Genomic DNA, 12,447 nt, shown 5'->3' with positions numbered 1-12,447 from the left:
TCGATTTTCCTGCTCCTCTGATGCTTCCTGACCTGTGCTTTTCCAGCACCACAGTCTTGATTCTAATCTCCAGCATCTGCAGTACTCCCTTTCGCCTTGCTGAAGACCTAGCAGAGGCAAGTGGTGGATCATTCTGAGTCAATGATGTAAACTGTTCTTTGGGCTGGTATGCAATAATTATAGATAACAGATTGTTAATGTGGAAACTGATATTTAAGGATCAAATCTTTTAGCATCCTATTGTCCATAATATTGTTGCTCAGTATTCATTATCCAGATATGAAATGTCTGTTTTTTTGGTTAGGCACGCTACATAAGAATAGATGGTAGTGTTCCATCTTCGGAAAGGATTAATCTTGTCCATCAGTATCAAAATGATCCAGAGACGCAAGTTGCAATCCTCAGCATCAAGGCAGCTGGACAGGTATTTTGATTGCAATTTAAAAAGTCAAGATCTATTATTGATGTTTAATTAGGAGACACTAAACAAAGAATGTAACTGATAAGTAATGTTACATAGAACATAGAACATAGAAGAATACAGCGCAGTACAGGCCCTTCAGCCCTCGATGTTGTGCCGATCAAAGCCCACCTAACCTACACTAACCCACTATCCTCCATATACCTATCCAATGCCCGCTTAAATACCCATAAAGAGGGAGAGTCCACTACTGCTACTGGCAGGGCATTCCATGAACTTACGACTCGCTGAGTGAAGAACCTACCCCTAACATCAGTCCTATATCTACCCCCCCTTAATTTAAAGCTATGCCCCCTTGTAATAGCTGACTCCATACGTGGAAAAAGGTTCTCACTGTCAACCCTATCTAACCCCCTAATCATCTTGTACACCTCTATCAAGTCACCCCTAAACCTTGTTTTCTCCAATGAAAACAACCCCAAGTGCCTCAGCCTTTCCTCATAGGATTTTCCTACCATACCAGGCAACATCCTGGTAAACTTCCTCTGCACCCGTTCCAGTGCCTCCACATCCTTCCTATAGTATGGCGACCAAAACTGCACACAATATTCCAGATGCGGCCGCACCAGAGTCTTATACAACTGCAGCATGATGTTGTATGTTATTTTGCATGTTTGTGGTATTCTTGACAGTAAGACTTTGAGTTTCTTCCATCAGTGCTGGTTTTCTCCCTTATTTCATGAAATATTGGAATAGATTAAGCAATGTTGTTTCAGTTCATTTTTTGTTACTTCTTTGGCATGTCTTTGTGCCTTTTTTATTTTTCTACTTTTTTTGTTATTTTGCTTGGTTCATTTTCACTTTTCATTTGTTGCAGGGATATTTTTCCTTTTTTTTGTCTGTTTGTTAAACAGTAAACTTAAATGCCTGTTTCTAGCAAAACATTTAAGTCTTCCTCGTTAGCAGTCGTTCAGGGTCAGTAATGACTTGCTTCCACTGTTGGGGGTGTGGACATGTGTCTGTGGTGGCTGAACAATCCTAACCTGAAGCTGCAGGCTCTGCCACAAGTAGTATTTGAGAAGGTGGGTTGCTCTGGATTCTGTGCACTTTTTCTGCTGCTTTCACTTGGCCACCACACACTCCATTCGGTGACTCTCTATGGTTGTCAACTTGATGGATGCAGCTTCTCCATTTTGTGCATTCCAGAGCAAATGATTCCCACATGTTGGTGAGCATGTTGCATTTGTTTAGGGAGGCTTTTGGGATGTTGATGTAGCATTTTCTCTGCCATCCTAGTGATTGCTTATCATTAGAGCTCCAACTTAGAGCTCTTGTTTAGGGAGTCTTGTGTCACAATGTAATATGCTCATTGCATCTGATTGTACTTGACCAGTGCCTCGATACTGCTGATATTGGCCTGGGAGAAGACACGTTGGTACACCTTTCCTACCAACTGACTTACAGGATTTTGTGAAGGCCACACTAATAATTTTCCAGGGATTTGTGGTATCTGCTGTACGTAATCCATGTTTCTGATGCATACAGAGAGGTGGGGACCATGGTTGGTTGGTGCTGTCTTTGTGGTCTTGGACTTGGAACTGTGTTCCTCGTGCATCCGAAGGCTAAGCTGGTGTATTGAAGTCAGTGTTTGATTTCATTATCAAGGTCCACTCGCAAAGTGAGGAGGCTCTCAAGGTATGAGAAATGATCCATGTTGTTCAGGGGGTCACTGTGGATTTTGAATGTCAGGAACAGCTGGTAGAGAACCTTTGTTTTCCACATGTTTAGTCTGAGGCTCAATCTCTGATACTCACTTGGTGAATGCATTGACAATGGTTTTTAGCTTGGCCTCTGAGTGTGAGCAGTGCAGGCATTGTCTGTGTATGGCAGCTTGATGACAGGAATTGGGGTGGTCTTGGTTCTGGCCTGGAGGCATTAAAGATCAAACCGTTTCATTTGTGCTGTGGACTAGCTCCACTCCAGCAGGAGCTTCTGGAGATGAGGTGTAGTGTTACAGTGAGAAAGATAGGCAAGAACATTGATGCTAAGGGTGTGTGATGAAGCTATGGTGGGGAATCATGGCTTGCATGTCATCGTGAAGCAGGTGGAGAATGGTGATAAATTGTGGCAGCCAAATATGAGGAGAATTTCCGTAATCAATCAAGGTTGACAGAGATAAAGTGCCGCTGTGAGATTGACAAAGTACATTTACAGGGTTTAGTGTTGTTCCCTAATCTTTTCTTGGATTTGATGTGCTCTAACAACCATGTCCATTGTGCCTCTTAACGGACATAAACCGCCTTGAGACTTAGGGAGGAACTCTTCAGCTGGGAAGAATTTTTGGTGTGAACTATCCCCTTGTGGATAAAAGGGAAATCGCTGTAGTTTCCACTGTAGGATCTATTTTCTTTCTTGAAGATGGTCAGTTAGATATCCTGGATTGTTGTCTTCTTTCCAGACAATGACAACAAGATCATGGTTCATAACAACAGAGCCTCTCCTTTTAGCACTTAGAGAAATGTCTGTCTGTCTGTCTGTCTTTAAGAAGGGATACCATCTATGCTGGAGGCCTTGTTGTTTATGAGCTGTCAATGGCTTTTTCAAACTCATGGTGATTTGGAGGTGTGATGAGATGGCAACAGATAATGTGTTGTAAGATGATATTGAGAGCACTTGTGTTGAAGGCTAAATCTTTGTTGAGGAGGTTATTGAAGTGCAGCAGGCATTGGCTGCCTCTTGGTCTTTGAAGAGCAGCTATCTGTTTTTGGCTGTCAGCAAAGTTGGTCCTTGGATGTTCGGAGTGTCGATGGTTTTAATTGCACTGAAGAAGTCACACATGTCAAAGGTTGTCATTGAGTTGGTAAATCTCCTTTGCTCTTTCCACTCACCATCTACTCTTTCGGTCATGCGTTCTTTATTGCACGTCAACCTTCAGTTGTCTGTAGTCTTGTTTTGTTTTGAGTTTTGGTAAAGGTGCTAATTCAGGAAAGTCTGATCCTGGATCTTCTAATTATTCTGCTAAAAGCAGTCTTGCTGTTTCCTGGCGCACAATTATGCATAGGATGATGATATCTACCCTCATGTACTGATGAGGCTATATCTGAACAGGTTGATTAGAAAATGTTATTACATACTCGCGGAGTAGGTGAGACTTAAAGCTAGGCCTCACCACAAGTGTCCTGCAGATACCACAGTGCAGCACAGGAACAGATCCTTTGGCCCAGCATGTCTGTGCTGACCATGATGCCATTTTAAGCAAACTTCATCTGCCTATACATTGATCTATCACTATTCCTGCCTGTTCATGTGTCTGTCTAAATGCTACTTAAACTTCGCTACCGTATCTGCTTCTATTACCTGCATTGGCAGCGTGTTCCAGGCACCAACCTACCCTCTGTTCAAAAAAAACCTTTCCTCCTACATCTCCCTTCAGCTTTTCCCTTTTCATCTGAAATGTATGCCCCATTGTATTTGACATTTCCACCCTGAGTAAAAGACGCCAAGTATCCACCTGATCCATGCCTCTCATAATTTTGTACACTTCTTTCAGGTTGTCCCTCAGCATCTCGTGCTCCAGCGAAAACAATCCAAGTGTGTCCAACCTCTCCTTATAGTTAATACATCTAATCCAGGCAGCAATCTGGTAAACCTCTTTACACCCTTTACAAAGCCTCCACACCCTTCCTACAATGTGGGAACCAGTACTATCTAATGCTGTTGGAATTAGCCTTCCCCTCTACCCCCACCCACCACCCACCCCCCACCCAGTTTAGAGCTTTCACCCAAGGACCAGTTTTTTTCCTCTTGCGTAGCTACCTTAAAAGTTACTCAGTTTTGATCACTGTTCCCATACTGAATCTTCGATCACCTGGCCAGACTCATTGAAAGGTCAAGGACAACCTTTTTACTAGTTAAACTATCTACATGTTTGAGATTTTGGGGAAGGTTTGTAGCTCAGGTTGTGAATCAGGTTGTCAATTTGCTCAATGAGCTAGTGGGTTTGTTTTCAGACATTTCGTCACCATTGCTAGGTAACATCATCAGTGAGCCTCCGGTGAAGCGTTGGTGTTCTGTCCTGCTTGCTGTTTATGTGTCTTGGTTTGTTGTGGTAGGTGATATCTTTTCCGGTTCTGTTTCTGAAAGGTTGGTAAATGGGGTCCAGTATCTATCTGTATGTTTGTTAATGGGGTTCCAGTTAACAGAATTCTAGTTTGAATGCCAAGCCTCTCTGAATTCCCACGCTTGTCTTTATTTGGCTTGTGCCAGGATGAATGCATTTTCCCATTTGAACTGATGTCCCTCTTCATACGTGTGTATGGAAACTAGTGATAGTTGGTCATGTCTTTTGGTGGCTAGTTTGTGCTCATGTATTCTGGTGGGTAGTTTCCTGCTGGTTTGTCCAATGTAATGTTTGTTGCAGTCCCTGCGGGGTATTTTATATATTATGTTTGTTCTGCTGACTGTGGGTATGGGGTCCTTGAATTTCATCAGTAGTTTTAGTGTGATGGTAGGTTTGTGGGCTACCATGATGCCTAGGGGCTGGAGTAGTCTGGTGGTTGTCTCTGAAATATCTTTGATGTATGGTAGGGGGGCTAGGGTCTCTGGGTGTGTAGTGTCTTTGTTTTTGTCAATTGTGCAGGAATCAGCAGACTGCGCTCATCAGGTAACCATCGTTCCTGAATACGTTTATGTAGGCGTTTCTCCTCAGCTTTTCATAGTTCCACAGTGCTGCAATTTGTTGTGGTTCGTTTAAATAGTGTCCTGGTGCAACTCCATTTGTGGGTGTTGGGATGGTTGCTTCTGTAGTTGAATATCTGGTCTGTGTCTGTGGCTTTCCTATAGATGCTGATCTGCAGTTCTCCACTGATTTTGCGTTCATGATGTCCAGGAAGAGAATTTGGTTATTGTTCTCTTTGGTGAATTTTATAATGGTGTGAAAGTATTCATATGCACAGATGAAGGAGGACACCAGTTAGACTGGGATAATGCATCCATCCTGAGATAGGCCAAACAAAGACACAAGCTGGAATTCCGAAAGGCCTGGCACTTAAACCGGATCTCCATTAACAAACATAAGGGGGGGAGATCCAAGATGGCGGCAACCCAGCAAGTCTGAGTCTGTAGTGCTCTGCCCAAGGCTCAGGCAAAGTGGGCTGCCCGCCTCCACCACACCTGCCAAATCATTTAAAATAATTTTTTTTTAATCAGCTAGTCATTTTGCACCAAATGTGAGTAGTTTGGTACTCTGTTAAAATAACTAAGGGAAAGAATGCGTACAGCTCGCAGCACACAGGAACCCTTCTCCCACCCTCCCCAGCTGCAGCAGAGACGTCCATAGCCACCTCTGGGGGATTTACCTACGGTGGCGAGCCTTGTTGCAGTAATTACCAAGCTGAAAGAGAAGATCGACGCCTTCATTGAAGAGTCCAGGAGCAGGTGGGAATCGTCGGTCGCGCTGCAAAAGCACGACCGAAACATAGAAAAAATCGAACATAGAGTCAGAGGAGTGGAGCTAAAGGCCACGACCTCTGAGGCTGCTGCAGAATCAGCAGTGGGTCGGGTCCGGACTCTCGAACAGCGAGTCCGGGCCTTAGAAGACCACATCAAATATTCGTTTGCTGGGCCTTCCTGAACGGGAAGAGGAAGGCCAGCTTGCAGTGTTTTTGGAGCAGTGGCTCCCTCAGATGTTGAAGCTGGAGGCTGGATAAGGCCAGGTAAGGGTAGAATGGGCCCACTGGGTTGCAATACGCAGGCCCGGGTTGGACCAGCGCCCCCGCCCGGTCCTGTTCTGGCTTCAGTGCTACAGAGAGGAGCAAATGCTCCTGGAAGCCTCCAGAAATCTCTAGAAAGATCCCCAGGCCATGACTTACAAAGGATCTAAGATCATGCTGTTTCAGGATTTTTCCCCAGATTTGGTCTGCGTGAGGAGGGTGTTTGATGAAATGAAGAAGCATCTAAGAGATTTAAACATTCAGTACTCCCTGTGCTACCCAGCGACGCTACGTTTTAGCCACGAAGGGTCCGTCTATACCTTCGGATCGCCAGAGAAGGCCAAGGAATTTTTGGACTTTCTTAAATAGATTGTAAGAGTTAATTCATGTGGTGAATGATTTGTTCTGGCCCCCCCCCCCATCCCCCGGTTTATCCTTTTTTTTCTCTTATCACCTTTATTGTTTAATATTATCTCAGGAGGGGGGCTTATTTGTTCTCCACTTTGCGATTTTCTTTTTTAATATATATAGGCTGGGTAGTTTGGTTGATTCAGGTGAAGAGGGGCATCTGCCTTGTCTTACCTTATCTCTTTTAGAGCGGGGTTGTTTCCCCCTATTATTTTGTGTTACTTATCTGTTGAGACTGTAACTTTATAATTTTATATGTGGTATTAACATTTCCATTACCAAATATATCTAGGTGTGGGTGGGGGGAGGGGGGTGGGGTTCGGGTACTCACTGTTAACTTTAGCTTTACAGTATACTTGAATTTTCTTTATTTTATTATGGGGTGCCTGGGTCGAGGGTGGGGCACTGGTTGGGAGAGGATATAATGCGTTTTCGGAAAGGAAGTGATGCCCCCTGGAAGCAAGGGGGAAAATCTCCATTTAAATATGTTTTATATTTTTTATATTTAGAAATAGTTTTTTATTATATTGGTGTGAGTGTATTAAAGAATCTCTCTTTTTGTGAATTTTCTATGGTCTATGCTCGGGGTGTTTCTCCTCCCAGGGGGTCTCTGACTTGCCTGGATGATTATGGTTAGTCATTCGATTTAAATGGTGCACCCGGAATGTCAAGGAGAGTAATTCACTAGTCAAAGGGAAGAAAATACTATCAAACCTCAAAAAAGAAAGGGTTGATATAGCTCTCCTATAGGAGACACATTTACTGGATAAAGAACACTTGAAATTACAACAGGGTAGATTTGATCAGGCCTTCTTCTTTCAGCTCAAAAAGTAGGGGAGTAGTCATTCTTATTCGGAAGAATCTCCCTTTCAAAATCCTCAGTCAGATAAAAGATTAATCTGGACAGTTTATACTGATTAAAGCCCTTATAAATGGAAGGGAGTATGGGATTTTGAATCTGTATTGTCCCCTGGCGCATCCTTTCAAATTTATAATTGAAGCTTTCTCCAAACTGGGCTCGTCATACAATTGTAGGAGGAGACCTTAATTGCATTATGGACCCGGAGATAGACAGGATACCCAAGAGTACTGTGGGTGTATCCCCCAGATCCAGAAATTGGCGGATTTGAATAAAGAGTTAGGATTAGTAGATGTATGGAGGTGCCTCCACCCGCAAGGCAGAGATTTCTCTTTTTACTCTAATCCACATAAATGTCACACTAGAATTGATATGTTTTTTGCCCCCTTGACCTTTTTTGAATTCCGTATCATCCTGCAAAATAGGTAATATAATAATTTCTGATCACGCTGCTGTGTATATGGAAATCGAGGCTAGGAACAATGAGGCATCCCCCTGACATTGGCGTATGGATTCTTTCTTAATGAAGGATAGTAAATTTGTAAAATATTTCACAAGAATTTAAAACTTTTTTGGAAACTAATTCAGGTACAGCTCGTAACCCATCAATGATGTCGGAGACCATTAAGGCTTATGCGCAAGGTCTGATCATTTCATACTCGGCAACCCAGAAAAAACTAAAGGGAGAACCACAGCATCTACTTGAGGCTCGCTTAAAGGCAACTGAAACAGTGTACGTTGATAGACCTTCTGTTGCTAAATTACAAAGGATTACGGCCCTTAGAACAGCCCTGAATACCGCGCTTACCCAAACGGCAAAGAGGGAAATATTATTTGCAAGGCAAAGGTTATATGAATTTGGCGATAAACCTGGTAGATACTTAGCATTTCTCGCAAGGAAAAAAAAAAGGCCCCTCAAGCTATCACATCCATTAGGGAAAGTGCTGGTTCTCTGACTCATGATCCTAAAAGGATCAACAGAATCTTCAGAAAGTTTTATTCCGATTTGCATAAATCGCAGGATTGTGAAGATAGAGCCAGACGGATGCAGTCCTTTTTTAAAAGCCTGGCCTTTCCAGACTTAACCCCAGAACAGGTGTCGGTCCTGAATGCTCCCCTAACAACCCAGGAAATACTTGACACAATCGGGCAGCTTCAGAGCGGTAAGGCACCTGGCCCAGATGGATTTCAGGTTGAATTCTACAAAGAGTTTACAGGAGTATTAGCTGGTCCACGTATGGACATGTACAACTACTCATATCGTCAGGGCTGCCTCCCACCTTCGCTGAAAGAGGCAAATATCTCCCTTATTCTCAAAAAAGGAAAGGACCCAGAAGATTACACATCATACAGACCAATATCCTTGCTAAATGTAGATTTTAAGATTTTTCTAAAACATTAGCATTGAGGCTGGAGAGGGTATTGCCATATATCATAAAAGAGGATCAGACAGGGTTTATCAAGGGCCGTAGATCATCTAATAATATTAGAAGGGTTTTGAATGTGATTTAACTCTGTCATCAGGAAAAGATTACTGGGAATAGTAGTCTCATTGGACGTGGAGAAGGCATTCGACAGGGTTGAATGGTCATACCTGTTCTATACATTGGAAAGGTTTGGCATTGGAAAGGTATTTGCTAAATGGGTCTCAACATTGTATAATGATCCCAAAGCAGTTGTGATCACCAATGGATTAGGCTCGGATAGCTTCAGTGTGGGTAGGGGCTGACGTCACCGTTGCTATCCAATTAATAATTGAGCCACTAGCGGAAGCTATACGGGCTGACTCTAATATAACGGCCCCGAGGGTTGATACAGGTAAACATAAAATTACCCTTTATGCAGATGTTCTCCTTTTTCTTAGTAATCCTGTATTGTCCATGCCTTCTCACGATACAAAATTAATTTCTCAAAAACAGAGGCCATGCCGATGGGTGGCCTCGCTAGTATGTCCCACTTATTGGGCGGATCTCACTTTCCCTTTCGATGGTCTCTGGAGGGTTTCTTATATTTAGGTATTTTTATCACCCCAGTATTTGGCCAGCTATACAAGGTCAATTTTGTGTATCTACTGGAAAGAATAAGGTAGGACCTTCAACGTTGGGAGGGGGGAATCTTCCAATTTCCTGGCTAGGTAGAATAGCTCTAATTAAAATGAATGTCTTGCCCCATCTCTTATACCCTATGAGAATGCTTCCGGTGATGCTGCTGAGGCCGGCACTGCGCAAAATGTATGGTTGGCTTGGTTCTTTCATCTGGAATCATAGACAGCACCTCATTAAGTTAAAGAAGCTACAGCTTCCACAGGCAAGGGGAGGGCTGGATTTTCCAGACTTTAGGAAGCATCAGCTGAATTCCCTGTTAAGCTACATAGCCGATTGGGCCGCGTCAGACCCACAATCAATCTGGCTGGAAATCGAGGCTTCTCAAGTAAAGTGCCCTCTTATTAACCTCTTATTTTTAGATAAGATGAAAATCATTATGGACCACTGTAAAAACCCTATAGTATTAAACACAATTAAAGCCTGGAATATAATGCGGCAAAACAGGGGTAATTCACATAAAACATCCCCCTATACTCCAACCGTGGGGGCATGGGGTTTTCAGCCGGGGCTCACAGACGCCACATTCAAATACTGGAGGTCCAGGGGTATCTCCCGTTTCAGGGATCTGTTTGAGGAGGGGGTCCTGATGTCTTTTGAACAGCTGCATCAGAAATTTGGACTACCTAATGGAGACCTCTTTCGATACTTCCAAATTGGAGATTACATACAGAAGAAGACTACGCTATTAGATAGTCTTTATAAATCAGGTAGAGAACGTAGAGTGTTGTGGCCAATGGGTGTACCCTCAGTCAGCACTCTTTATCATTTATTACATAATTAGGTGGCGGAAGACATGGTCTGTCTGCTTAGAACATGGGATCAGAATTAGGGCTGGAAATTTCCACAGAAATGTCGGATGACATCTGGGAAAATGTCAGAAAAATCTCCATTTGTAACAGAACCCAGGCCATTCAGTTAAAGATACTCCATAGGACTCATATAGCACTGGAACGATTGGCAAAATTGAGGGCAGGAACATCTCCAATGTGTCCCAAATGTAAAACAGAGGTGGGCACTCTCACACACTGCTTATGGACATGCCATAAGATCTGCAAATACTGGACCAAAGTTGCAAATGCCTTGACAGAAATCTTGGGACCGGAAATTAGAGTAGATCCATTATCTCTTCCCCTGGGCTTCTCGAGCTTACCTTCTCTGGATGTGCATGGGAGGAAATTATTTTCCATTCTCTCCTTTTGTGCAGGGAAAAATATCTTAGTGAGGGCCCTCCAGGATTTCTGAATTGGCACAGATTAATCATGGAATGTATTCCCCTTGACTTCTTTACAAATATGGTGCACCAAAAAACTGAATTATTCGATAAAATATGGCAGCCCTTCTTGAATTAAATGGATACAGATATTTCAGCCATTTTGTCAAGGGCTTTCATTTAGTTGAGGTGATGGGTTCTGGCTGGTCCGGGGCCCATTGGGGGAGGAATCCCGCATGAATACGGGTTTTATTACGACTTGATGTTAATTCATTCCGAGCATGTACTTTACTATTTAATTACTATGTTATCCTTTGTTTTTCTCTTGAGTAATGTAAGATATTTGATCGTATGCTCTGGTTAGTTATAGGTAAATTAGTAGTTAGTTCAGTTTTGTCTTTTTCCTTTTTTTCTCTGTATCTCTTCTTTTTGTTTGACAGATTTTGGCTATTATTTATTTAATATTTAATTGTATATTAGTGTTTGTACTTGTGTTTTTTTTTATTTGTAAGCTTGTGAAAACATGTTAAATTTTCAATAAAAATATCTATTTTTAAAAAAAACAAGTACACAGATCTGGACTCCATTTACCAATCTCTCAGAAACAGAACCAGAAATGATAATACCCACCACAACAAACTGAGACACATGAATAGAAAGTATGACAAAACACCAATGCTTCACTGGAGGCTCACTGATGATGTTCCCTCGCATGGTGATGAAACTTCTGAGAAAAAAACCCACCAGCTCAACGAACAAACCAACAACGTGTTTATGTATTGTTTCAAGAACCCTCCTGAATGCACCAAATCTTGGCTCACCTATCCCTCTGGAACTAAGGACATCCCAGCCAATGTTTGGGAAATTAAAATCACCTAGGACAACAACCGTGTTGTTTTTACATCTTTCTGTAGTCTACCTACAAATATGTTTCTCTATCTCTTTGTGGTTATTGGAGGCCTGTAGTACAATTCCATCATAGTGATTGCACCTTTCTTAAGTCCTATCCGTATTGCCTTGCTGAATGAGCCTTCCAAGATGCCTCCCCTCAGTACAGCTGTGACATTCTACTTAATGGGTATTGGATCCCTTTTTACATCCCTCTCTAGTTAGCCTGAAACCTCTAAACCCTGAAAAAATTAAGCTGCCGATCCTGCCCTTCTCTCAACCAAGTTACTATCATGGCTACCACATTGTAGTTCCCTGTACTAAGCTAGGCTCTCAGCTGTACCTGTTATACTCCTTTTATTAGAATAAATATACTTCAGACTACCAGCCCCACTCTGATCGTTAACATGGCCCTGCCTTTGATTTAACTTGGACCTTCTCTTCAATGACTCAACATGCTGATCTCTTGCTTCGTAATCGCTATATCTCTTGTATCCAACAAGATGGCTGCTGTTCTGTTTCTGTACTTGTGTTGTCTTTAAAACCTTTTTAATTTGTCTTTGTGGCAGTCTAAACAAGTTTCTGTTGCCTATTGTACTTTACAAAACAAAGTCATATCTCTTGTTTTTAAGGTTGTATTTTTTGATGAGTGAATGAGTGGGGTTCATTTTATTTATCTGCCAGGTGTTAGGGTATTTTTTCCAACAGTCATGAGGCTTTCAAGGTCATTTAAGATACCCACTTTCCTGTATGGTGTTTCTTAGCCTATTCAAATATTGGGTAGTCATGGAGACATAAAAAATAGAAATAGTTGTTTGGCCCAGCACGTCTGTGTCATCCAACCA

General features: G+C 42.4%; 1 protein-coding gene across 5 annotated transcripts in view; it reads left to right on the top strand.

The window, feature by feature from the left end:
* Window positions 1-12,447, top strand: part of zranb3 (zinc finger, RAN-binding domain containing 3) — a 186,525-nt gene that overhangs the window by 103,072 nt on the left and 71,006 nt on the right. For 4 of the 5 annotated variants that reach the window (XM_072579672.1, XM_072579671.1, XM_072579675.1 and 1 more), the window contains one exon: window positions 305-424. The exons of the other annotated variant lie outside the window; for it this stretch is intronic. In XM_072579672.1, coding sequence (XP_072435773.1) covers window positions 305-424 — 120 coding nt within the window. The remainder of the gene's footprint in view (window positions 1-304; window positions 425-12,447) is intronic. 5 annotated transcript variants of the gene reach the window in all.

This window comes from Chiloscyllium punctatum, chromosome 10, assembly GCF_047496795.1.
Source record: "Chiloscyllium punctatum isolate Juve2018m chromosome 10, sChiPun1.3, whole genome shotgun sequence".
Taxonomy (NCBI): domain Eukaryota; kingdom Metazoa; phylum Chordata; class Chondrichthyes; order Orectolobiformes; family Hemiscylliidae; genus Chiloscyllium; species Chiloscyllium punctatum.
Note: the sequence above shows the minus strand (reverse complement) of the source record. Positions and strands in the feature narration are given on the sequence as shown.